This window comes from Cinclus cinclus, chromosome 5, assembly GCF_963662255.1.
Source record: "Cinclus cinclus chromosome 5, bCinCin1.1, whole genome shotgun sequence".
Classification (NCBI taxonomy): domain Eukaryota; kingdom Metazoa; phylum Chordata; class Aves; order Passeriformes; family Cinclidae; genus Cinclus; species Cinclus cinclus.
The window spans coordinates 51,043,090-51,070,643 of record NC_085050.1 but is presented as its reverse complement, the minus strand read 5'-3'; the positions used below and the strand labels follow the sequence as shown (position 1 = coordinate 51,070,643).

General features: G+C 40.2%; 1 protein-coding gene across 1 annotated transcript; it reads left to right on the top strand.

The window, feature by feature from the left end:
- The first annotated feature begins 2,722 nt into the window (after positions 1-2,722).
- On the top strand, positions 2,723-26,818 carry TET2 (tet methylcytosine dioxygenase 2). Its single transcript, XM_062492976.1, has 9 exons — positions 2,723-6,098; positions 8,366-8,456; positions 11,920-12,013; positions 13,114-13,322; positions 14,121-14,271; positions 16,442-16,531; positions 18,967-19,104; positions 20,478-20,838; positions 22,076-26,818. Exons 1-9 carry the CDS (start codon positions 2,759-2,761, stop codon positions 23,494-23,496), a joined length of 5,895 nt encoding a protein of 1,964 aa, XP_062348960.1. The 5' UTR covers positions 2,723-2,758; the 3' UTR covers positions 23,497-26,818.
- The last annotated feature ends 736 nt before the right edge of the window (positions 26,819-27,554 follow it).

Below are 27,554 nucleotides of genomic sequence, written 5' to 3'. Positions count from 1 at the left end.
CATTACTTTACATTTGCTGTGATTTATAGTTGCTTGAGGAAGATTTTTACTCAGATGTGACTTGAGGATAGTGAATAACTTGAATATAGACAGAGAGAAAGAAGTATAAAGTCATCCCCATTCTAGTTGCATTTCAAAGAATGCAAATCTGGCACTTCTAATGTGTGAATTAACTTTGTACTTTGAAGAACCAAATGATTCCTATGTTCTTTGCAATGTCTAACACCAGTGCCTTTTACACTGAAAGTGGTCAGAATTTGGGGGAGCATACCATGAGATCTTTGAGAATGCCATGAACAATAATTCATCTCACAAGATAACCTTGTGGGCTTTGAGAACAGCATGAACATAAGACTCTTTTCTGACCATAGATGTGCTCCTTTGAGGGGTTTGCAAGCTAAGTTTAGAGAAATCAGGGAGACGCCACTTCTAAAGAAAATGGTGGGTTTATCTGATAGATAGTAATAAATTGAGAAGGAAGATTGCCTGGGAATTCTCAGAAGGAATTTGGTACCCACAGAGTACACCAGAAAAAAAGCCTCAAGGCAGACTTTGAGGGCCAAAGTTTCTCACCACTTACTTGCACAGACTAAAACATTTTTTGAAGAAATAAATCTTTTAGAAGCAGCTTGACATCACAGTGTTAATCACTATGGTGCCCTTTATTTAATTTCATGCTTGTGAAATGCAGCAGCCTACACACTCATGTCTGTGGTTCACCTGCAGTTTTTAGGAATGGAAGGTGTGAAGGTAAAGAATGGCTTCCAAATTAGTCTGGCATTTTATTTTTGAGATGCTCTGAGAGCATCGTTCTGCTGCGCATCGTTCTGCTGCCTGACCTAGAATGACATATCAGAGGAATTCTTTTCACACAGCTTTCTGCTAAGCATGGAACATCATCTCCCTGGGAAATCTGCAAAGGCTCGTGTCTTGTGGTACTATAAAGCTAGGGTGGAAAATACCTCTAGAAGGGAATAAGCCTACACTACCATGTCAAAAAACCCCAGGCAAGACTGACAAACATATTTTTCCCTCTCCTTGTTCTTAGCTTTCCCTGCAAAAATTCATTTTTAATGTACTGTTACTTGCAGCAAGAACTTCTCTACTTCTGTCATAAAAACCCCAATAATTAAGTAAAGGAAGAAAAAAGGCAAACTTCAGGAGGTGAACAGTAAATAAAAAAAAAAAGAATGCAAGTTATCATATAGGTGCTTGCTGGTCAAAATGTGCATTTGAATTGTCCTGCTACCAAAATCAGAGCTGCTGGCAGAGACAATTCTGCTTGATGCAATGTATTTAATGAATTAATATGACTTACAAGAGCATTTTAGAATCATATTACTAAACTAAGACAATACTGTACTGAAAACTATATAAATTACATTTAAATAACATTTAAAATTTTATTTTAATACCATAAAATATTAATGTAGGATAAGTACATAAGCAGAGTGACCATGATGGAAGAATTTTTTCATTATAATAGTTTTTCCTATGTAGTGGCAACTCCAGCCACATGTAATGCTTCTCCTGACTCTGAAGTCCAAGCAGAGCTGACCTGATAATGAATAACCCTTAGATTCTCCTTTATGGTGACCAAAAATAAAAGCTTCAGAACAGACATGCATATGTCCAGATTTTCTCTGTGCAACTTCAAATCTGTAAAACCCACTGTCAGTCTGCCTTCTGTCGTTTGTGACTGGTTGAGAACCATAAACGAACAAAGAGTAAATTACAAGCAGAATCAAACAAGGGATTTATCTATGTTAACTTGGTCTGTGAATTCTGGGAAGATGCATGTGAACAGGATTAGCTTGTCATTGTATGGAATTTGATCACTGAACACTGTCAGTACTTTTATCCAGCTAAAAACTTCACTTTGTAAATAAAGAGTATATGAGAAAATGGGATTTCCCATCCCAACAAAGAAGAAAAAAATCCTAGCTCCACAGCTGCAAAGCTCAAAACCCAAAGCACAGTTTAAGCCATGCTTGATGTCTCTATGTAAATTTGAAAGGATATTGATAACCTGAATAAAAGCATTTCCATCAAACTTTTAAAAAACACTCTATTTCTGTCAATGTTACCAATCTGTTGATGAACTGTAAGAGTTCCTATGGACAGCAGTCAAGCACGGCTGTGTCTTGTGCCATTTGCATGGTCTTTAGGAATGCCAGTTTTAAAAGACCCTGTCAGACAGCTGAGGACAGAAAAAAAGTTCTCCCCTCTAACTGGAAACTTGGTGGCAATACTCCTTCAAGTCAGACAAAAGAGGTTTGGCCCATTTAATCAAATTACTGGATTAGCACCAAGTCTGGGAACCATGGTTTCAACATGACTTTCTGCCTTACAGGGCAAAATGTGATGACAGAGGAGTCTATGCAAATAATTCAAAAGCAGAGAATATTTTTTGCACCACTACAAGAGATTTATTCTGGTAAAATATCTTCTTGTGTGTTAAGTAAGGAAGTCACTCTGTATTTTCACTCTCTCCATCTTGAGGGACAAGCCTTTAAGATAAAGGGAGACCTGAGGGTGTAAGATGCATTAGGATAGTGAAACACCCCTCGGGTGTGCTTGCAGGCTCACACCGTGTGTGGGAGATGGTCAGGGCAAGGGGTGCTTGAGTGCTGCAGGAATTGTCGGTAACTGGCTGTCATTCAATGGAAACTAAAACTGACTTAGATTCTCTCCTGTTTCTTTTCTCTTGCAGACACGTTCAGAGGGTAGCCTTGTGGATGGCCCCGGAGCAGGCCAGATGGAACAGGACAGAACCAATCATGTTGACGGCAATAGACTGAGTCCATTTCTAATACCACAGTCTTCTCACATTTGCCAGGCAGAGCCGTCTGCAGTGAAGCTACAGAACGGGAGTCCAGCAACAGAGAGGCCTGAAGTGGAAGTAAATGGAGACCACAAGCCACTATTCAATAAAAGCAACTTTGGAGTGCCCCACCCAAAGGGAAATCCAAACAATCGTGTCAGCCCTGACCTTTCACAAGAAAACAAAGTATATTCCAAATACATGCAAAACGGTGGGATCAAACGCACTTTTAGCGAGCCCTCTCTGTATGGACTTCATGAGAGCAAGAAAGTGAAACAAGACAAAGAGGTAAATGGAGATAAAACTGAGCCAGAGGACAATATTGAAAAACCAAGCATCTCCAATTGTTACAGTGAAAGGAAATCTGAGAGTTTTACAAGACAAGAAAACGAAGCTTCAGATTTGATACCGTCTGCAAGATACAACAGTGTTGGTTCAGAAAACCCTCATGACCTTCTGATTCAGTATGAGCAGGAGCGGGAAAATACTCATTGCCATAACAGGGACATTGTCTTACTACTTAAGAACAAGGCAGTGCCAATGCCTAATGGTGCTACAGTTTCTGCCTCTTCCATGGAAAGCATGCATGGTGAACTCCTGGAAAAAACACTGTCTCAATATTATCCAGAACGTGTTTCTATAGCAATGCAGAAGAACACATCTCATATCAACGCCATTACCAGTCAGGCTACTAATGAGTTGTCCTGTGAGACAACTCATTCATCCCATACCTCAGGGCAGATCACTTCCCCACAGACCTCAAACTCTGAGCTGCCTCAAGTGCCAGCTGTTGTGGTTACTGAGGTCTACAACACAGAAGACTCCAGTAAACCACCTGTATTGCCAGGTAGCTGCTCACTTCAGAAACCAGACCTACAGCTACAGCAACAGATTCCAGGCTACAATCCTCACCAGTTACCTGTAGGAAACAGTAATATTCATGGAAGCATAAGGCAGGTTCCCAACCAAGACCTCTCTCTCAGTTCCAGCAGTAACCTGCAAGCTCAGAGCACTGCTCTGGAAAGGTACTCTGAGCAAGCAGAAAATAATGGTGCTTTCTTTACACAGAACTCAACGTTTCACAAAGATTCCTCTACCGCTCCTGCTCCAGAAATTAACAGTGCACTGTCTGCCGCGGTGCAAGAAGGACACCATTCCTATGACAACAGATGTGATGAAACTCTTCCTGGGGAGATAAAAAATGAAGGGCAACAGGAGGGACCAATGTCAGAAAGTCCCAGCCTCAGCCAACAACAACTTCACCCTCAGCAGAGCCTTCTGCAACAGGCACAAACATCACAACAAGATGTCAGTGAAGGCAACCCGCAAGCTGCTATAGCCGCCTCGATTTCGCAGTGCCCCAAAGAAGTGATGCTGGCATCAGAATCTCCCCTCCGAAACCTGCACGCACACGGAAGTGAGGGTGAGTTGCAACAACACTATCAGCATTTCCCAGGACAGAGAGAGCCTGAGACTCCTCTCGACAAAGAAAAGGACCAAGTGAAAGAGCCTGTACAACAGACTCAACATTATTCAAAACCAGCCTGGATAGAACTGGTTTCCACCCAGTTCCACCAGGGAGAGCCTCCCCAGAAGCCCAGTGAAGCATTATTGCGGTCAATTCTTCAGTATCAGGCAAGCACAGCCCAAACAGTTTGTATAAAACAGTATGCTGGAAGTCCTGATTCATTAAAGGGGCCTTCAGGACAGGCCCAGAGCCAGAAGATAACGCAACAGGAACAGTTTTCTCCACTGTACAAAAGTGAGAGTTCCCAGCTGCAGCCGCGTCCCCCAGCTGACCAGCAGCTGCCGTTCCAGAAGCACTCACCGCAGCCACAGCTCACAAAGGTGGATTCCCTTCTCAAGTCCCAAGTGCAGCAACACCCTCTACAGCAGCTCCATTTCCAGCCAAGATCAGAACAACAAGCTGAACAGCCTTTAGGAGCCCCCTTGAAACTGCAGCACTTGAATCCCCAGCCAGGGGAAAACGGGCAATTCTTGCATTCACACATCTTGCAACAGATGCTGCAAAAGCAGGCACATCCAGTGCAACTGCCATGCAGTCCACAGCTAACCCCAAACCAGCAGCAGGCTCCGCAAATGAAAACTAAAGACTTCCCCCAAGCTGTATCCCACCCCCAAAGCAATGCTGAGCAGCCTCTAGACAGAACATCCTTCAATCAACTTAAAGTAGATGAATGTTTACAAACTGGGAGTAAGTATCCTAAATCAGCTGCCTTCCCACTGCCTAACCCTCAGCTAGGCCTAGAGCAGGTGCAAACCATGAATAACAAAGCTCCCCTTTACACTCAGAAGGCAAATGCCAGTCTCCAGCACCCTTGCCCAAACAACAGGCACCTGATTTCTGAGAAGAAAGGGAATGGCGCAAATATGGAATGCTTTGGAGCCAACAAAATGCAGGACTTGCAGCACACACAGTATTTTTCAAACAACTTGACCGCAAAGAAAGATGTGAATCATTGTTTTCAACAAGAGCAACAGACACAACAAGCCTCAGTTCTGCAGTTGCCACCCCTCCAGCCCTCACAGGGCTATGGTGCTAGTCTGAACCAAGACCTCCCAAGCAAACAAGCTCCACAGATCCCTCAGCAGTACTTACCACACAGCCAAACTGCCCCCCACGCTCAAGACCAGAGAGGTTATCATTTGCAGTCACAGACCCCTAAGGATTTTCAAAAGCATGCTGCTCTGCGGTGGCATCTTTTGCAAAAGCAGGAGCAACAAGCATACCAGCAACCCAAAACTGAGATTGGTCCCAGTGCAGCGCGCAAGACTATAAAAATTGAGGCTGGCACAAAGTCAAATGTCTGCATGCGCCCATCAGCTGGACAGCTGGAAAACAAAATGTGGAAAAAAACAATTAAACAAGAGAATCAGCACTTTGGCTGTGAGAATGTGCAACAAAAGAGCATCATTGAGACAATGGAGCAGCAGCTAAAACAGATACAGGTCAAATCACTGTTTGATCATAAGACTTTTACTCTCAAATCACCCAAACATGTGAAGGTTGAAACAGCAGGCCCTATTACCATCCTATCACGAAATACCAGTGCTGCAGATTTTGACACTCAAACCCCAGTCCTAGATCAGCAAGCAAATTTGTCTGCTGAGAAAACCCCGACCAAAAGAACAGCTGGAACTGTTCTCAATAATTTTTTAGACTCACCTTCCAAGTTATTGGATACTCCTGTAAAAAATTTATTGGACACACCTGCCAAAACCCAGTATGATTTCCCATCTTGCAGCTGTGTTGGTAAGTGCTGAGATGTACTAAAAACATAATAGTTCACAGGAAGGAAATGAGCCTTCAAGTTGGGATCACAGGGTTAGTTGGATGTTTTTGTTGGAAGATTTTTTTGTTTGTTTGTTTTTTAAGATCAGTAATTAAGGAAGACTTACAAAACTGGGATTTTGCACACTTATGCCTATTTCACTTACCAGCCCTACACATGGCCCCTTTCTCATTATTTCATGAAGCAATTTCCTATTTGATTTTTCAGTCAGAATGCTTATGGCCTCACATCCATTCTCCTTGAGCAGCAGACATGTAACAACAACATACTGATAAAAAGTAGGTCATAACTTTATGACCTAATTTATTTGTCAAGGTTAGATATAACTTTAAAAAAAATGAACTCAGTCCAAAACTTTAGAGCCTTATGGTCATTTTTTGCTCTAACAGTGAAATTGTTGAAGTTTCCGTAGTAAAGCCTAAGCAAAAACAGATGTCAGATTATTCCTCACTTGTTGCAAGAGTATCCTCCTTTTCAGGCATTTGTCTCCTGTAAGGCCAAAGAGATCCAGAGTTTCATAGAGAAACTACACAAGCAACACCAAAAAAAAGCTGGGGGTTGGAAGGGGTAATGGACCCTTTGTTGTTGCTTGATGGCAAACCCTGTCTCCAAGAGGTGGAAAAATAGAGAGGGAAGCGGAGTGACAGGCATGGTCCCCTAGCCCAAGCTTTCATACAGTACTGACACTGCACGTAGCCAAGTGTAGCAGGCACTTTCAGACTCTACCAGATAAACTGTTCAGGCTGAGACAAAAGGTTCAGTACCAAAAATGAGAAGAATAAAATCGTTGTTACAATTTCAGTTACTAGGATTTTATATCAACTATAAAAGAGGAAAGTTGAATCAATGCTCCTCCAAAATGCAGAATAGACCTTTTTGCCTTTCTGAATGTGGGGCTATGTCTCAGAGATGATATGTGGGAACAAAAACAGGAAGTAGTGTATTTCTAGAGCTTCCAGGAAGAACTCTGGAAGCCAATTCCTTGCTGTTTCTTGTTTTATACAAGAAGAAGAAACAACCTTCAAAATGTAGGGTTATTTTGAAAACACAGTTGCCATTTTTTTGAGTTTTTTATATTGCTTCTTCCATATAGTTCGCACAAGTTTTTCTGGCAGTTATTTCCTTATCCTCACTTTCTTTTTCTTCGTACTGAAACCACTAAGCAAACTTAAGAATTTATCCTCCATTTACATTTTAATTCTTCAGTCCTAGCAGACACTAGGAAATGTAGGAGTATGAAACTCTCTTTGAAGAACCAGTGCCACAGCATAATCTATAAGTTTATTGCTCTTATCAATATTGCTGTGAGCAATGTGCAACATTTAATCTTAATTTAATTTAATCTTTAAAATATTAATGAAGCCATTCCCCACTGACACATTCAGATTTACACCATGCCTTCAGCGTGCTTCCATAAGCTGTCTGTCAAGAGCAGCACCATCCATCCAGCCCCAGTTAGCATGGCAGAAAGCATCAAGTCAGCATTCAGACATCAGCCAGCACAGCTCCATCATCTCCTGAACCCAAGCAGGGCCTGGCCAGTTCTTTCACACAGCTGGAGACTGCTTCCTGGTATCAAGCCAAACATGCAACATGTATTGTACCTGCTGATATGGTCCTACCTGCACACAGAAAACCGAGGCCACATTCTTGGCATACAAGGGTTTTGACCAGGCCTTGTGCATTATTTTTTTCAGCAAACTTGGGGTCTTTTTTTCATTTCACAGTCTTTCCGTGGGTGGCAGGAATTCTCTGTGTGGCTTTAGTCACAGCCAGTTTTTCAAGCTGTAAGTTCCTGCACTGTAACATGTCTGCTGAAAAACAAGTATGGTACAGCTCCCTAACATCAATATTTACCACTGCTATCCCGTTTATCCTCCTTTCCATATACTGGGAGAGGAGGAAATGGGAGAAAGAGAAACAATTGTTTGCTGATAGCAGAAAAATGCCAATTTGAATGTCAGTGTAAAGCCTGCGATGTGGAATAAGCGTTTGTGCTACAGTCAGGCACAGGAAAGGCACACAGTCCCTATCACAGCGGTTTGCAGGATTAGCCATTGCTTTGCACATTTTGTACGAATTATGTGGGCAAATACCTTAGACATAAGTGTTGGAAACCTGACCCCAGGCCCATAAAGCAGTCTTCTAAGAAGCTAGAGGTAAGCTTTGCAATGTGACATGAAAGATTTAAGCTTCAAAATAATAACCTTTATTTTGTTTTAAACAGAGCAAATTATTGAAAAAGATGAAGGTCCCTTCTATACCCATCTAGGAGCCGGTCCTAATGTGGCAGCTATTAGAGAAATCATGGAAGAAAGGTAATTAGTGCAAAGGCACAGAGTAGATTAACGTTTATCCTTTTGTGGATGTCAGAATTTTTCCAGCTTTTTGCACATAAAGAAATAAACAACTGCAAATCAAGTAATTACTTGTAAGCTTAGCTACTCCAGTGTTGCCAACATTACGCACCCTGCTATTCACCAGAGAGTCACAATATTTGACAGGGCTAATAGTCTGCTGGCTGGCACAGGCTGTGCCCTGGGAGACAGATGCCAGCAAACCCAAGCCGGAACAAGTTCTCACCAGGCTGCCAAGCAAGGCGGCTGGCAGTGGCTACAAAGGCAGGCATGGAGCTGGTGTTCCCTCTGGCTAGGAGAATGCCAGCAGAGAAGGAGGCTGAAGAGCAGAATACCAAATTTCAACATTAGTTTCCCTTTACCAAATTACTCAATGTCTAAATCTCATTCATTCATGTCCAGAGGAGTGCCACAAAAATTGCTGGATAGGATTTCAGCCCAAGAATCAATAAGTAGTGTTGTTAGAAAACATTCCCCTGCCTTGGAGTACTTCACAATCCCAGTCTTATCTTGGTTATGAATGCCTATTACCATGTTGCATCCTGTGGTGTATTTATTACATCAACACCAACCAAACCAGGAATTTTTAAAGGCAGAGAAGAGATACGTGATACGTGCTGTTTAAAAAAAAGCACAAACCCCACCAGCCTAAGATACACAAATTAAAAGCTACCACAAATGTGACTTCTGCACTGTGAATTCTGCTTTACTTGTAGCCAATAATGACCAGATTTTTAGAGGTATCGAGGAATTTAGTTCCCCCTGAACACAGAAGCAAACAAAAAACTCCTCAGTTAAGCCAGAGACAGATGGGAATTTGATTTGCTAGTACCTTAAAAATCTGGACCCCAGAACAGAAGTGAAGCTCCAGCTAGTTGCAGAACCAAAAGCAAGTGGGCATTATTGCAGTGCTGGATTTGAGCTAAGGAGCAGCATTTCTTAGCAAGATCTGTTAGCTTGTACTCATCACTGCTCAACCATGGGACACTTGTAGCCTATTAAACCCTTCAAATTAAATCCTAAGGTCCTTTCTCTTTCTTAGCACCTCCTTCCTTGTGACTCTTGTGTACAGCTTGCCCCAGTAATTTTCAGCTTTGAGAGCAGCTTGAGTGCATGTTGACTACATAATCAGCTTCCTTCTGGGAAGGGAGAGTGAACACTGACTCTCCAAAGAAATTCTTTACCATCTGTTATCTCCAGAGCTCTCATCAACTGGTTCTTTAGTATTTACAAATAATAAATAAAAGAGGAAAGTCATTAATATTGTAATGTAAATTACAGATATGAAATTTTTTCAGCTTTTTTACTTTGGAAAGTAATTTTTCATTCTTAATATTGACCTTACCTTTTTTCTTTTCTTTTTTGAATTAATTTCATTTCATGTAGGCAGAAGGAAATAATGAGATATCATAGGTAACATGCAACTAATCAGCCAGATGCAGCAGAGTATAGCAGCAGGCACTTGAACAATGGCTAGAACTGTATGGTATGAACTATGAAATTCTCTGACTGAGGAACCACAAAACTCATTAATTAATTTTTTTATCCCTAAGTAAAAAACCCCACACCCTTCACTATAAATATACTCTCAAGCATACATGTGCAATTGGTGACATTAATAACAACTCAAGCACTTTTAACCTAGCTTCACATGCATATGGATTGACTGTTAAGGTATCAGCACTGCTAAAGAAGCTAGGATTTGGATTTAGACCTACAATTAATATTTTAGCTATACCAGAACTAATTTCTTGCAGAATCCACAGCAGATACAGACATTTTTATCTCTTCCTTCTCCCAGTTCCTACTTCATGCTCAGTGAGATTTGGTCTAGTTTTAAAGCCAATCAGCTTTGGCCTGAAAGCAAGCATGACAAACATCAGGCACAAATTCCTTTCTGACAGTTGAAAAAATTTGGGATGAGGTCCATTTCATTTCCAGTATGTAATGTACAACATACTTCTGTAGAGGCATCCACACAGTTGTCCTGCAATCCAGATTAGAAAATTGATAGAAAATGCTAAGATTTAAAAATGTTTTTTTTAAATGTGGTTAATTAAAGAAACAAATAAATACTATCATCCAAGCCTAAGCAGGAAAAAGTGACCCAACAGTTGCCTGCAGAACACATGTAGTACAACTTGATTTTGTTTGTATAATTTCCTGTGACACTGAAACTTCACAATGAGATCACATCTAAAAATAAGAATTTTTCATTTCCTTTGCAGGACAAAAATTTAAATACAGATAGTGGCCCTTAAATATGTTACCAATATTTTAGTGCAAAAACAAGAGGAAAAAGGGTGAAAAGTTCTTAAGGCATCACTAAATGGCTGCATAACAGGAATATACCTTGACTGCTCTGCAGGTAAAGGCAAAAAAGGAGACTAATTCAATTAGTCCCTACACTTGGCCATTAAAAGTTAACACCAATGAGAGTGGCAGAATTCCAGAAATGGTGATGGAAGAGCAGTTTGCCCAGTGCCCAAGGAGCAGCCAGCAGTCAGGGTGGCTCAGTCTGTAACACTGTGGCCCTTGTGGTTTCTGCTCCTGGTGTGTTCCCAGGCTCAGCAGGTGGGCAGTCCCAGAGAAATGCCTGGAAACAGCTCAACACATTCAGCACTTTCTATTCAAGATACCCTTCGCATGGCATTTGCCACATATTTCCACCTGGAAAGTGGATCCCCTTTGCTCTGGCAACAGCATTGCTTGCACATGGAGCTTGCACAAGAGCCTGCCTTGAGAGCATAATCCCCTTCTTTTAATGCTGCAGCAAGAGCTGAGTTTGTTTGCCTTGGCCGCAGAGAGACACACAAATGGTGTTGAGGGCACTATGTGGTCCTAACTGGAATACAGAAGTCCGGTAGAAGTAAATAAGTAACAATTTATGAGTGGATCATAAAGTTAAAAAAATAGATATGATGCAAATTAATTCTGACTTAACTGATTCACACTAAGACAGAAACAAGCACAGAAAATTAATAGAGTGACTGTTACATGCTGCCTGTTCCATGACAACTTAATTATGTACATTTCACAAAAACAACTTCAACCCAGAAGTTAACCAGAAATTAAAAGAAAAAATTCTTCACCGAAATAAAGAGAGTTCTTTTTTTTTTAAAGTCAACTTTTCCAAATGTCATCTATAACAAATGCTCTAAAGAAATGGTTAAAATAGTTGGTAATATTAATGTAATATTGATAATTTTTACCCATCTGGGATGTATTAAAGACATTTGCCTCACTTAATATATCATTCCACCACTGTAATAAAATCATGAAGACAAACCACATTGCACATCTTTTCCTGTAATTCACAGTGTTTATTTTTCTAAGATAAGACTGACAAATGTGCTCCATCTTTTCAGTGTTCACACAGAACCAAAGGAATCTGTTTATTGTACATATTTTTGTTTTGTTTAAGATTTGGACAGAAGGGTAAAGCTATAAGAATTGAGAGGGTTGTCTACACTGGGAAAGAAGGCAAAAGTTCTCAAGGATGTCCAATTGCTAAATGGGTAAGTGATGTAAACAAATTAATCTAGTCCAGTATGATGGTTCATGTAGCTGACAGCAGTGACATGTCCTTTTAACTGACTCTACGAGACTTAAAATAGCTCAACAGCAGCAGTAATATGGGGTGCCTGCTCCCACCCATCTCTCACTCCATTGACTTGTTGCACAGAGAATAGCAAGAAGAAAATACAAGTTAAAGGTATGAAAACCTAAGAAGAAGGTCATGTTTTCTGAGATTTAAGTTTCACACCACCTGACATTTTCATTGCTATTTAATTTTAGCCTACAAATCAGTCCTGTAAGTGCACTGTGATGTCTTTACAGTACCCTCCCAGTTTGAGAGAGGTGTTAGGACACCCTCACAGCAAACACTGTTGTACTTTGGAACAAATTACTGAGTAGTTTGGATTACTGGGGAAAGACGGGATGAGGAGAAACTAATACATGATAGTTTTTATGCATGCCAGACTGCACCCTTTTTAGGAAATGCTTCTCAGTGCTTGTGCTACTGGAAATTTGAAAAACATCTACTGCTTTCCTCCCAATACTGTAATGTTTGTATGTAATAAGAGCAGGTCACAAAACTTTGAGGCTGGTTATGAGTATAGCTGCTTAAGTTTGGAAGGGAAGAGAGCTCCCATGTCCAGGTATTTAGTCCTTTCCTTACTGCCTGCCTTACCCTGCATGCTTCCTGCCATAAGACAGATGTCCACCACCCAGCTCTGTGTGGGGAGACACCTTACTGCTCACTTCCTCTTTTGCTCACCAATCAGTCTGGGCCACAACTGTAATATAGATTCAGGAGAGGATTCCAGCTGAATCGGAGCATGGAGGAAACTTTTACAAAGCTGGTTTCCACCACCATGGTTTTCCATGCCATCAGTCAGCCTCTTAGAGTCAGCTTCATTAAACACAAACGGTAGCCCCGCCATATCACAGTGAGAAAAACAGACTGAGCTGGCAGAAGCAAAGAGGAGGATACAAGTAGAAGCAACCTCCCCACACGCACAGTGATGCTGAGGTTTCCCATTCTCTTGCTCTTCACATTAAGAATGCCATTGTTTGTGGTGGGGCTCTGGGGTGTGTGTTGCTGTACATGCAGGTAGTCCGCAGAAGCAGTCAGGAGGAGAAGCTGCTCTGCTTGGTGCGCGAGCGAGCAGGACACACATGTGAGACGGCCGTCATCGTGATCCTCATCCTGGTCTGGGAGGGCATCCCAACCAGCCTGGCTGATAAGCTCTACTCTGAACTCACCGACACCCTGAGGAAGTACGGCACGCTCACAAACCGGCGCTGTGCCCTGAACGAAGAGTAAGTGAAGCAAAGGCTGTGCTCACCAAACCTACAGCCCCGTCTTCAGACCCAGCACCTCGACTCATGCTGTTACCCTGAAACATCTACAACCTTCCCAGCTACTTTAGGTGGTTTGAAAACACACAAACTTTGTAGGAAACCCAAAGTAAACACTTATAAATAGGGAAAAATATTTTCTCAGAGTTGTGCAACATCTCAATGTATTTAAAAGAAGAGATCTCAGCAGGGGTGAGGATAGCTGATACCTCAACCTTGAAATAAAGCTGGGTGCACTAAACCATACCTTTCAAGCGGACACAGACTAGCCTCAATCTAAAGAAATTGCATTGTATCTTTTTCCCATGCCTTGCTGAGAGACAAGAACATTCAGACCAAAATTACCACAGCAATCACTCTATGTTACTATGGCTTCATGGGTAATGATATTTCAGGAATTATTGCTCAGTCCCTGTCAGCGGGCTCCCACATTCTTGCAGTGCTGTCAGCACAAGCCTCTGAGGCACCATGAGTATCAGTATGTAACAAGGCACCACACAAGCATACCCTCACCCGAGCAAAGCTGGGTTTCTCACACAAGTGTAGAATCCCCAAAGACCCTGCTTTGCAATCATGAAATTATTCACTCTGATAAATTCTTCTGTGTATGTCTCCCTCTTGCATTTGTTCATTATTTACTGGTGGAAGATGATCCACACCGCTGACTCCCTGGAGCACTGACAGAACGCTGATGGCCACTGCCAGAGCACTACAGGGAGACCTGCCTGCTGCTAACAGCTGTGTTCTCTTATCTTTTAGACGAACTTGTGCATGCCAAGGGCTGGACCCTGAAACTTGTGGTGCTTCATTTTCCTTTGGTTGCTCCTGGAGCATGTACTACAATGGTTGTAAGTTTGCCAGAAGCAAGATTCCAAGAAAGTTTAAGCTGATGGGGGATGACCCAAAAGAGGTTAGTGCCCATTTCTGAAATGAGCTTAAGTTGCAAGGAAATGTTTTCTGTCGCTCTGTAAATAGAGATACAGTACAAGAGAGCAGGGCCAGAGGCCTCCCTGAGTACTGTACATGTAGGGTAGCTAAATAAATACCAGTCAAAACCAATTGATTCCAGTCACTGAGCCAGCTGAATTGACTGTCCAAATTCTGACAGCTGGTAAAAGCTCTGAGACTTGAAACCATGTTTGCAGGCTTTCACAATTAGAGGGGAGGGCACGGCCTGAATAATTCTGGCTGTATTAGGCCTGCAATTGAGCATTCCCCAGTGGCACAGTGAAAGGTTTACCAGCTAATGGCACATAACACTGCAACTGGGAACCAGAGCAGACTGGTTCAATGGAGACAAACATGATGAAACTCTGAGATGACAATAGGAAGAAGAGGATAGGAAGACTCATTCTACATACAGTCCTGCCCCACTGAATGTTTCCAGACTGGTCTCTGTGTTACAACAAACTGGCAAATGTTTCAAACGAGCCAGAGTAATAAACACTGACCATAGCCTGGACACCAGATACCCTGAAGTTATGACTGCAGTGACTTCTGGACACCTCCAGCAAGTCATGTGAAGCTCCACTGGCCGAGTCTGCTTTCTGGCAAGGATGTGCAGATTTATTCCCTTCCCTGTGTACTGGCACATTAGTGCACAGTTTCACTGTATTCTGATGTCTTACACAAATCCAAGCATTACTCTGTCATAATCAGAGAGACAGGTACTTCTGCATCCTACAGCCTGTGCTGAAAAGAGTGCACTGTTCAGAATATCCTCATAACTAACATACAGGTTTTCCTGCCCACTGCTCTTGTACAGCACCAAGAACTGCAGAATAGCTTTCCTCCAGACATGCTGTGGTACAAAGCCTTCTTTATCACAGCCTGCAATCCTAAACTACCAGCATTTCTAAGATGGACGCCTGACCAGAGCACACCAGGGCACTCTTCTTACATTCTTGGATTTACTTCCTATGGAAGCCAGATTTAGGCAAAAAAGAAGGTTTTACCCTCCAGTCCTGGTCCCAAAGTTGGGGGCAGCAAAAACATGCATCAGGACCAGGAGCTAGGTTCCATAGCACAGACACAGTTTATAGGCAGCACAAACAGAATCCTCACCAATAAAAACTAGAAGTTACACTAACAAATGCTAACCTAGAGGCCATACAAAAGCTCCACATTCTGGCAGCAGGCACAAGGCCACAGCAAGGTATTTTTTGACAATTTCATGTCAAACCAAACTAGGATATTGTCCCATAGTAGGGAATACAAACTTTCAGCACACAAAATGCATTCCTCTCTGAAACCTGTTTTTTTCACAGCTTTTCACATCTTCCTTAAATACAAAAACTCCTGAAAACAAATACGCCACTCCAATACGCCATCATTGTGTATGCACTTGAAATTAATGATAAGGGCCTCATGCAAGTGAGGTTTTGAATTTGGGATTCTCATCCTTAGATGATGGGGAAAAATTCTGAAGTATGTTATTAGATTATTTTTAAAAAATGTTTTGTTTTGATAGTGTACAACTTAGAGAAAAAAGGAGGTGTGGTCATTCCCACCTCCCTATCACCAATTACTGGATACATCCATGATTCTTCATTGCTTAATGATTTGGAACTTTTTGAAGGCTGCAATATTTAAATATTTTTTAATTTATGCATCTAAAAATATTTCAGTATGTCAAAGCGTTGTCATTGCAATGTGCAAAACCGTTAAATTATCTGTATTTACTTGGGCCATTCTGATGTTATTTCTCTGTGGATTTCAGAAGAGTATTTTTTACCCACAGCTCCAGACAGGAAAATAAGGAGGCTTATCACACTTAGATGTAAAATATATCCACGTTGAAGAATGTGATTTTTTCTTAATATAGAACAAAGTAAGAGTATAGTATGTGATGTTCTATTGCAGGTGTCCTACTACACTGCTATAGCTGCTCCATTCCTTTAAAGGACTTGGAATGATAAAATTAAAAGAAGATTCACAACAGTCACTGTCTAAACACCAGTGATACTGGTTTATGTTTTTATACAACTGTCAGTGTAAACATGATTGTGTAAGACCCTAACTTGTTGGATCCCAGATGTACAGTATGGAAATGTCATTGAACCCTGTTTCATCTCTAACAGGAAGAAAAATTAGAATCCAATTTGCAGAATCTGTCAACCCTGATGGCACCAACCTACAAGAAGCTTGCACCTGATGCATATAATAACCAGGTATGATGGGGAAAAAAGGGAATATGAGCAGTCATGGAAATAACCTGATTATTAACATACTTCCCAATGCTTCAGCCTAGCACCAAACCATTATATACACTTTGTGCCAACATTTCTTTGATATCAGCATGAAGACAAATAGAAATGAACAATTCCACTTAAAATGCTCTCACAAGTAAAACCAGCAGGATTTGGTCCACTAAATAGAATTAATATTTTCACCAATATCAACATGATAAAATTATTTTACTCTTCAGCTCCAAAATACAAATTTCTCTATTTAGCATAAATTACCATGCAAACCAGTAAAGCTGCCATGAATATGGTGTGAGATTGGCAACAGTTTGCACTCAAGTCCTGAAGCCACAGTTTCAGTTCTGCTCCCTCAAGCAGCAGATGAATTTAGTTTTGACCAAAACAGCCTTTATAAACATGCTTTTAAAGTGAAGTTTTATATCTGAATACATTCAGCCCTGTGTGTATGCACACAAGTGCCTGCACCAGCCTTCTTGCACGAGGGGATCGTGTGCGCCTGTTTTCCGTGGGTCAGTGTTCTTGGACACCAGCCCATCCAGAGCTCTGATGAGGTTCCCAGTGTGGCTGTGTCTCGTCTACATTTCACTACAAAATGTCTTTCAGATAGTTACACAGAAATTTGACAGCAGGCCACCTGCCAACATATAAGTGTTGACCTTCATTTTCATTGCTCAGGTTTACTACCGTTAGGAACATTCACAGAACTTACAGTCCCCAAACTTGCAGCAAACTGTGACATCGCCCTGGTTTCCTATTGGCAGCACTGCACAACCAGCACAAGACAGATTCTCAGCTTTAACCAAAACAGTACTAACACAAAACTTTCCATTATTATCTGCTGTAAAATTCACTCTTTTACTGTGTGTTTAGTAGCAGCTAGACAGGGTAAGCAGACTCAGTGCAGACTGTCCAAATATCTGAAAGACATTCTTCAAGAGAAAATAGGAAGAGAAAGAAAAAAAAAAATGAGGTGGTGAACAATAAAATTTTTATTTGCTTGGGTTGTTTTTCTTTTCCCACAAAAATTCACTAAAGAACTTTTCTCCAAGTAAGCTGTGGTGCTACCTGCCATTTGTAGAAAATACATGCTTTTACAAGTTTCAATTTTTACCTTATGTAATAAGGCATGTGTATAGCTTGTCTTATTGCAGGAGTTTCATGTAGACCCTGTATTTGTGGGGAAACTGTACTTGAGCTGCTGTCAGTGGGTTTAAAGAGAGAAGACTGAGTTCCAAATTGTATGATATTGTAAAAGGTTCTAAAACCAAAAAAGCACTAAAACCACATTTCAAATTCCCACATTTATTCTAATCCAAATTTGGACCACTTCTGGATTACAGTCAAGAACTGGAAGGGCCCAACTGGACTAAACAGAACATTTGGGTGAACAGCTGCACCCATATAGTTTGATCAGTTATAGTCTGGCTAACATTTCAGACTGTTCACAATTCCAAAGAATTTTACACAGTTTTCAAGTTTTGTCCTGCTTTTATTTTCAGATTCCAGGGAATTAAATAATCCTGATTTGAAAAATAAATGTCTGTGAGCGAACGAAACACATTTTTAGTGAGTTTGAATTAAGACCTGGTAAAGCTTCTGGTTTGACCTTAACTTGAAAAGGAATCTATTAAGTTCTATCGAGTGTAGAGGTTCTGTGCATTCACTTGAGAGGTTCAGGAATTTCAACAAAGCATTTTATAAATGTGTGGTTTATAAACCACATTTATAATTTTCTAAATAAAATATGAAACCATCATTTTTCTAAGTCTTTATCTTCCATTACAAAATCCTTTATTTTCGTGTAAGGTCTGTTGTTGCATTATGAGTTCTTTGTAAAGCTCCTTAATAATGACTGCATGGGTACAAAGTACTGTCTTTTGACTGAATTCTCTCTCTTTTTAGTCAGGGATTAGATTTGTACTTAAGCTAATGAAACACATGTTTAGCATGCCAAAATATTACAAATCAAAGAGCAAATTATTATTTTTCATTTAGTTATTCTGAAGTCAGTTTTCTAAAGCTATTTTCCCTTAATGGTTTGGTATACTTCCAGTCTATACAAACATATCACTCTCAGAGTGCCAGTCATGGAAACCATGCACTTCATTTGTCATGTGAAAACACCAACCCATGGCAGAAAATCAGGAGTAATACACAAGGAAAAGTGTTATTAACTAATTTCACGATCACACCAGAGACTGAAGGTACCAAGGAACAAAGCAGCAAGGAATGAAGCATGGATCCAAGATGGCCATTGAATTGCTCTAGTTTATTTGTTTTCAAGATGTGTTTGTTGTCACCTCCAAGACGTGAGGGAGACCTGCTCTTTGTCACAGCAGAGCATTCCTTGTGCACTCGGTGTCGTGGAGCACCCAGTGAAACCTGTCCTGTCTCTCCAGATTGAGTACGAACACAGAGCCCCCGAGTGTCGCCTGGGTCTGAAGGAAGGTCGCCCATTCTCAGGGGTCACCGCCTGCCTCGACTTCTGTGCTCATGCTCACAGAGACTTGCACAATATGCAGAATGGGAGTACTCTGGTAAGTCTGGGATGTGCAACAGCCTCCTCACTCCAGTGCTCAGCTCCTGGATTTAATTCATTACCTCCTCTCTTGTAAATTTATTTTGCATAATGCAGATTATTAAAAAAAAAAAAAACACATTAGGCAGTAACTGAGCTAACTTATTACTCCCTACACATTTTTCTTTCAAATTAATGAGACTTAAGGTGTGTTAAAGAAAGGTTTAACACAGACTTCACTGAAGAGGAGGACAATGGGAAGAAGGTCTCAGCAGAGCTGAAATGCCCGCTTCAATGTTCCTGGCACAAAACGGTTCATATTTACCCTCTTGAAACACTTCTTTTTCTAACAACTTTGGATTATATCTTCTAATAAAATAAAAGTAGAAACAAGTAACTTCTTTCTGAGAGAGTTTTGGAAATTTTGGATTTTATGCCTGCTTTGGATGAGCAGAAAGTATGCAAGTCCATGTACCCTTTACTCTCCTCAGTTCTGATTTCTGGCAGGTACAGGTTCTGTAGAAGATACGAAAAAAGCAAGCTGGTTTTCAATGTGTATTGGATTATTTCTGTGACAAAACAGAAATAATTGGGCCAAACATAGGAAAGAATACTCTTCAGCTCTGAATAATCATAAAGGCTGTAGTTTGAAGTAGCTCTGTAGATTCACAGTGCAGCTCTTATTGCAACCAGACAGAATATCTGCCTTTTTAATTCAAACTCAATTTTTCCCGTTTCCAGCATCTGACTTAATTCACAAGTTAATCGCCACCAACACAATGTACATTTCCAGCTGAGCTTTCTTCCCAAAGCTTGGACAATGATCTTGCTGCAGAATATGTCCCTGTCAGCATCTTTTTCCACAAAGATCTCCCAATACTTGTTTTAGCTAGAACTAATACAACAGGTTTTCTGCATGACAACAGTAACATCCCTAAATCTTGTTATTAACATTACAGTTACACTGCAAGTGGGTGTGGTGTACAACACCAGTGTATTATATTGCACACTCTCTCTAATAGGTAGCTAGACATCTCATGTATTGTAGTGAAAGAAACTTCAGGTGAGTACAAAGTCCCAGATTCCACTGCTTTAGCTCTCTGGCCACAGTACAATGGATCACAGAGTTTATTTTTTATGAGGGTAATCCCTAACTACACTGTTCATTTCAGCACAAGTAAAAGAAATAAATACCCATACACCTTCTGTTTCTTTGAACACTGTCCAACAAAGAAATGGAAGAAAATACATTTGCAGGCTTGTTGTGATATGCAAAAATTGCACAGAAACTTACAGTTGACAAAGAGCTTGCCAGATGCCGGTGCTGACAGTGTCAGGGCAAGGCACAATGCAGAGGTAGAGTTTCAGATCTCTAATACACTTTTCTCACAGGTTTGCACACTGACTAGAGAAGACAATCGTGAAATTGGCCAAACACCAGAAGATGAGCAGCTCCATGTGCTCCCGTTATACAAAGTCTCTGATGTGGATGAGTTTGGAAGCACTGAGGGCCAGGAGGAGAAGAAGAGGAATGGCAGCATCCAGGTCCTCACCTCCTTTCGACGAAAAGTAAGGATGTTGGCAGAGCCCGTTAAGACCTGTCGGCAAAGGAAGCTAGAAGCAAAGAAAGCAGCTGCAGAAAAGCTTTCCTCCTTGGAGAACGGGTCTAGCAAAGCTGAGAGAGAGAAGTCTGCTGCAGCACGCAACAAGCAAGGCACCTCTGAAGCAGCAGGTCATGCAAAGCAACTGGCAGGTAAACACAGGAATCTGAGCGGGGTCAGCAGTGGTAAGCATCCTACAAATCAGGGCCAGTTATAATCAGCCTCAAGAAAACCATTATTTTCAGCCCAAGAATATATTGAAGTAAAAAGGCAAGAGATCTCTTGAAAGTGAGTATCAATATTATATTAACTAAATTGCCAAATTTGGTGCAATGCCAGAAAAGAAAAAAATAAAGAAAAGTGCAATGAGAAATCTTTTACTGTTGGATAGTTAACACTTGTAGAAATCTAGAAACAAACTCTGCTTGCCATCCAGTATGTTGTAAAGTATCTTTAAAGGACTAGTAGTGCTAGAAGCCATGAAGAGAAGTGTGTGGTAGTGCTGCCAAAGAATGACCTACACATCACTTAATGTCTGCCACTGTTACAGACAACCTCTTAATTTCAGGAGATTCAAGCATAATCTCTTTACCACTATTTATACTCTCTGCTTCAAGACCAAAAGCAAAGCAGGTTTTCCGTAGTGGAGTAAGAGTTTATGACAATTCTCAGCAGCAGATTTGAGAGTCCTGATCAAAGAAGTTATCAGAAGTATTTTATTGTTGCAACAGCTTTCCCAGAGAGGAAAAAAAGCAATACATCCAGGGCCACCCAGAAGGTCACTGAAATACCTATGAATAGAAGCCAGCTGTCCCATGACCCAGGCAAGGGTTGTGACCATTAAATGATGCCATTGCACTTCAATGATTGGTATTTTTGCTGTTATGTCTTCAGTTAATCTCTCTTTTTACTGCAGTGTTCTGTCTGTCAGTGAATGTTGTTTTTAACATACTGCTAGGGACATTTCTGGAGTCAGTTCTATTCATGTAGATGAGAAGAATTATTTATTCACAGGAAAAAGAAAGTCACTTTGTGCACGGCTGTTTGGGAGCACTTTGATGCTCCATTTCATGGGCTACTTAAAAGATTATTCAACTCTTTGGATTTTGTGCATGTGACTCTGAACAGACTCCACTGTCGTCTTTTCCCCACTGCCACTAACATCTGATCTCGTTGGATGCATTCCAAAAAGGAAGAGTACCCTTAGTATTTATTCAGCTTCTTAAAGGATGGTGTTTGAAAAATGAGAAAGGGAGCGTTTGTTAATGAATCTACTTTTCTTAGAAATTTCATATAACGTATCTAATTTGTTGGGTGGTTGGTTGGTTTGGGGCCTTTTTTTAAAAGCCTGTTTGTTGTGTGGTTGTTTTTTCCTTTTTACATCTACAGATCTTTTACGTCTTTCAGGACCAGCCACACAACAACAGCAGCAGCAGCAACAGCAGCAACATCCACAGCGTTCTCTCTCTAACAACCCTCAGTCAAATCCCATTAACTCTTACTCGGGTTCAGGTTCTGCAAATCTCTATGGAAGGTTGCCTAATCCAGCCAATGCTTATCCAAACTCTTCATACACTTCAGATCCATACGGAGGGTCCAATCCCATGAACCTCTATACAGCCTCATCACAGTCTGTGGGATCTTATTTGAATTCTTCCAGTCCTATGAACCCTTATTCAGGATCTTTAAGTCAAAATAACCAATATCCCCCCTACCAATGCAATGGAAACATAGCTATGGACAACTGCCCCTCTTTCTTGGGCTCCTACTCTTCTCAGCATCAGCACATGGACTTGTATAGTTGTCAGAGCCAAGAGCATATGTCTAAACTAAGTCTACCACCCATTCAAACATTATACCAGCATAGGTTTGGGAATAACCAGAGTTTTGGTCCCAAGTACTTGAATTACGGAAACCAAAATATGCAGGTAGACTCCTTCAGTAATTGTACCATTAGACCAAATTTACACCACGCAGGGTCATTTTCCTCTTACTCAACCCATGAGGCCAATGGCCATTTTATGGAGATTGCCTCAAGGTTAAAATCTAATCTGAGTAATCCAAGCACGGATTATACCTCCATGAATAAAACAGGTGAACATCATCACATGCAACCCCCTCCACATTTATCACATGACTACCATTCTGCTCCAAATATGCTTAGTGGTCCTCCTAATTCACTGCATCTCCAAATTAAGGATAATGAAATTATTTCACATGCAGTTAATGGTTTGTCTAACATGCTTCCAGGTCAAAACCCTGACAGGACTACTCCCCAGGGTGGTTTAGATAAAAGTGACGTGCTGAATCCAGAAAAAGCAGAGGATCCCGATGAAGTCTGGTCAGATAGCGAGCAAAACTTTCTGGATCCAGAAATTGGAGGAGTGGCAGTTGCTCCATCTCATGGGTCAATTCTCATAGAGTGTGCAAAACGCGAGCTCCACGCAACGACTCCCTTAAAAAATCCCAACAGGAACCATCCCACCAGAATATCCCTTGTATTTTACCAGCACAAAAGCATGAATGAACCAAAACATGGTCTGGCTCTGTGGGAGGCAAAGATGGCTGAGAAGGCAAGAGAGAAAGAAGAGGAATGTGAGAAGTACGGCCCAGACTACGTGCCTCAGAAATCCTACGGCAAAAAAGCCAAGCGGGAGCCTGTGGAGCCCCATGAGCCCTCTGAGCCAACGTACCTGCGCTTCATCAAATCCCTGGCACAAAGGACACTGTCAGTCACCACGGACTCCACCGTAACCACATCTCCATATGCCTTTACACGGGTTACAGGGCCTTACAATCGATATATCTGACTTCATACCTTGGCTGGTTACCTCATCTGAAAAAACACCTTGTCACTAGGGTAGTAGTGCTTTAGGTTTCATGGAAGGCAAGGGTGGAGAACAAAAGTGTTTTTACGGAACTCATCGGTGGAAAACACCTCGGCACACCAGCACAAAGAGGTAAATCTCACTAGAGCACTTGTTTTCCACTGATTTTTAAGTGGTCATAGATGGCATGTAGGAAACAAGACCAAAGTACCCTATGCAAAAAAAAAATAAATAAAATTAAAAAAACAGAAGAATAAAAGGAAAGGAAAAAGGAGAGAACACAACAAAAAAGTGTTTCACAATTTACATTGGAAAACACTGGCTCTATTACTGAAAGAGATAATCTGCAAATGGATTTTTTTTTTTCTTACAGTTTTGCACATCTGTGGCCACTTTTAATGTCATCAAGTTTGCATAGTCATGGAACAGGAGCAAAAAAAACCCCTAAAAAATAATACTGTAGTATTACAACTGCAGGAATCTTAAAATAACATCTGGTGCTGAATCTATGATGTACTGAAATACTGGAATTATGGCTTTTTAACATGCAGTTTTTACTGTAATCTTATTAGTCTTTTGATTTTATTTAACAAAGTAGATAAGTATAAAACAAATAGACAGCAAAACACTGAATTTGTTTGAATATTCTAAAACCATGGTGCTATCTAAGAGAATGGTGTCTTTATTTTATCAGTCAAACAGTTAATGCCTTTATAACAAAATGTCAATGATGTTGTCAAACGTTCTTCAGCAACAAGGAGGACCTTTTCATTCATGTATGTATTGAAGTTACCTGGTGTTAAAATAAGCTTACTTTTTAACATATGGGAATTACAAAGACCTCTGGATTTTGCTCATCCAGTCAAGTCCTAGAAAAGGACAATAAAATAGAGAGATATTTTTTTTTAAATAGTGTTTCAAAAGCACTTTGTCTACCTAAGCTTGGCAACTTGAACAATGCTAAGGTACTAAGACATTAAAAAAAAAAAGAAGAGTTTACTTTGATTTTAAAATGCAAAGATAATTTTTTAAACTAAAAAAGCTTTTAAATACTTTTGGTTTAGCCATGCATCAGCTAGTGAGCTACATATCCATTTTTAATACAGTCAGTTATGGTAAAAACGGGGCTTACTGGATATAAGGGAATACTTTAGTACACAAAATACATTTTTTCTGGTGCTCATCTCACACAGCTATACTGTAAACTGTTTTCTACAATTATTATGACAAGTTCATTGCTCAAATATGTACAGTTTTAAGGAAAGGATTTTATATTAACCACAGGTAATAATTAGCAGCATGCAACAAACTACACCTAGTTAGCTTGGGCTTCTGCTGTTTCTAGAAATCTGTGCGCTCCCACTATGAAATGGCAGAACTGCTTTTGTGTTGATAATTACGTTCATTGTGGTGCAAGTCATTTCTCAGTGCAAGTGGCCTCTTTTCCAGAAAGACTGAGCAGCCATGCCTACACAAGATGAATGAAACAGGGTTAGTTCTGTGCGATTCCGTTGATTAATAGAAAAAAAAAATAGGCAGCTGGCTTGCTGTGGTGGTTTTAAATCATTAATTTCTATTAAAAAAAAAAAAAGCAGGAGAGTTGTATAGTAAATTAAACTGTAAACAAAACTTTTTTTAACGCAATGCTTTAGTATTTTAGTACTGTAAAAATATTAAATCTATATATATTTGGGTTTTGAGCTGAATTCACATCATGGTGCTACTCAGCCTGCTACAAATATATCATAATGTGAGCTAAAAATACATTAAAAGGTTTGAGTGATGTTCCTACTTGTCATATACCTCAACACTAGTTTGGCAATAGGATATTGAACTGAGTGTGAAAGTTTATATATTGTATACCATCTTTTTCCCCCAATAGCCTTTGAAAAAAAAAAAAAAACAACTAAACAAAAAAACTCTCGATACTTGACATTTTAGCAAGTATAACTTGAACTTCAACTTCTTTTTTTTTTTTGGTTCTAAATATTCAGGGATATTTCAGCTCATGTTCTCCTATGCCAACATGTCACCTGTGTGTATGTAAAGCTGTTGTAGGCTAAATATATTATTCTTGGGTTTTTTGGTTTTGGGGTTTGGTTTTTTTTTTTTTTTTCAGGGATTTAATGCTTTTCTTTTGAATCCCTTCTCTTATTTTTCTTGTACATGTATTGTGTAACTAAAACTAATTTTGTAAATTTGTTAGCTCTTTTTATTGTAACAGAAGTGTTTAAGAGATTTAGAATGTTTTGACTGTTTCAAATGATTAAACAAAAGAAAGTAGAATGCACTGAGCTGATTAAAGGGAAAAATGTAAGGCAGGGGTTTGGCAAAGTGACTGTTTGCTAGAGTTATTCAAGTCACTCTATAAGCAAGGCTTCTTGGATACTGTAATGAATAAAATAAAATATAAAAAGGTACAGTCTGTACAAGGGCTTCCCTAAACATGCAAACCTCCATGTCCCAGCTATATCTTGTGCAATATACTGTAAGATTAAGTCTGGTCGAAAGAAATTCTATCCAACAGAATCACAACATAAGTAAATCAAAGGAGGCCTTTGGGTTTAATGGTCAAATATTTATTACGGCAGTTTTGTTTTTTCTCAGTCTGTGACTTTATCCACTCATTGAAACAAAAGTTTCACCTTTGGGGAAAAAAAATGGTTATATGTTAGATTAAGTAAATCATTATATAACTTCATCTTTTGGTGATTTTTTTTTAAATCCTATCTAATTCATATAATCCACAGTAGATGTTTGGTTAATATGCCATGCACCATCATTTGCCAAACTGCTGGCAGCAGGAGCAGGAAGCTTAGTTGGTAAATCAGTTTTGTATTGTAAATACCAGAGCTGTAGTTTTTGGTGTACAGAACCCTGCCTCAGTTGGAATGAATGACAAAGCAGACAGAGTTGCTTGTATAGGATTATCAGGTTGACTATAGCCATACTTGAAGATGCTTCTGAGAGTTGTCAACTTTACTTGAATGAATTTTTCATCTTGATTGACGCACAGCAGTATAAAGTTCACTTCTAAAGCTAGTGGTTAACTTGTGTAGGAAACTTTAGCAGTTTGACACTAAGGTAATGAACTTCTGTGTGCATTTTCTATGCTTATGTTCTACTTTTTTTTACTTTAGTTTCATTCATTTTCATGAGATGTTTGGTATGTCTATAAAAAGAATCTGAGGATGGTTATAAATACTGTAAGTATTGTAATGTAATGCAGGTTATTTGAAAGCTGTTTATTATTATATCATTCCTGATAACGCTGAGATGTGGGTGTTTTTAATAAAATTTATATTTATTTAATGCACTCTAAGTCTGTCTTGCAGAAACTTGTCTTTACTTGTCATTTTTACCAGCTAACAACAAAGCAGGCATCACCCTCAAATAAAAAGTGCACCACTGGGGACTTCACAACAGGAAGCCTAGGCATCACATTTATTCCTAGTTCTGCTTTGTCTCTTACCTCTAACAGGTTGGGGCCCAGGCTGCTGAGCCCAGGCTACTGCTCCATATAAATCTGTGTTTACAGGGAAGGAGGGAGACATTTTTATGGGCAGGAAGAGACAGTAGAGCTTAACTTCTGGTTTTCCATTGGTGTTTGTGTACACAAATGAATATGGCATATTCACTGTTCCAGTGCCCTCGCTGCTCAAGTAACAGCCACAAATGCACACCTAGCAGAGGTAGGACAAGGGGGAGACTAAGCATTCATTGGTTTGTTTAGAGTATTTATCTGCACCTGGTTAAGCATTTTTCTACTTTATTTCAAATCACTCCCAAATGGTGGGATGCTCCAACAAATGGTATTGTGCCAGGGGAGGGTTAGATTGGATGTTAAGAAAAAATTAGTCACTGAGAGGGTTGTAAGATTGGAAAGGGCTGTCCAGAGAAATGGTTGAGTCACCTGTACATGTGGCACCTGGGGACATGGTTTGGTGGTGGACTTGGCAGTGTAGGTTTACAGTTGAACTTAATGATCTTAAGTGTCTTTTCCAACCTAAATTCTTCTGTGACCAAGAAAAGCCCCAAAA

What these genes read in the sequence shown, in the direction of transcription:
- TET2 (XM_062492976.1), top strand. Translation starts at nt 2,759, where the DNA reads ATGGAACAGGACAGAACCAATCATGTTGACGGCAATAGACTGAGTCCA. An exon ending in AGAGAAATCATGGAAGAAAG is followed by an intron (nt 8,457 to 11,919) that starts GTAATTAGTGCA and finishes GTTTTGTTTAAG; the next exon opens with ATTTGGACAGAAGGGTAAAG. An exon ending in TCATGCAAAGCAACTGGCAG is followed by an intron (nt 20,839 to 22,075) that starts GTAAACACAGGA and finishes TTACATCTACAG; the next exon opens with ATCTTTTACGTCTTTCAGGA.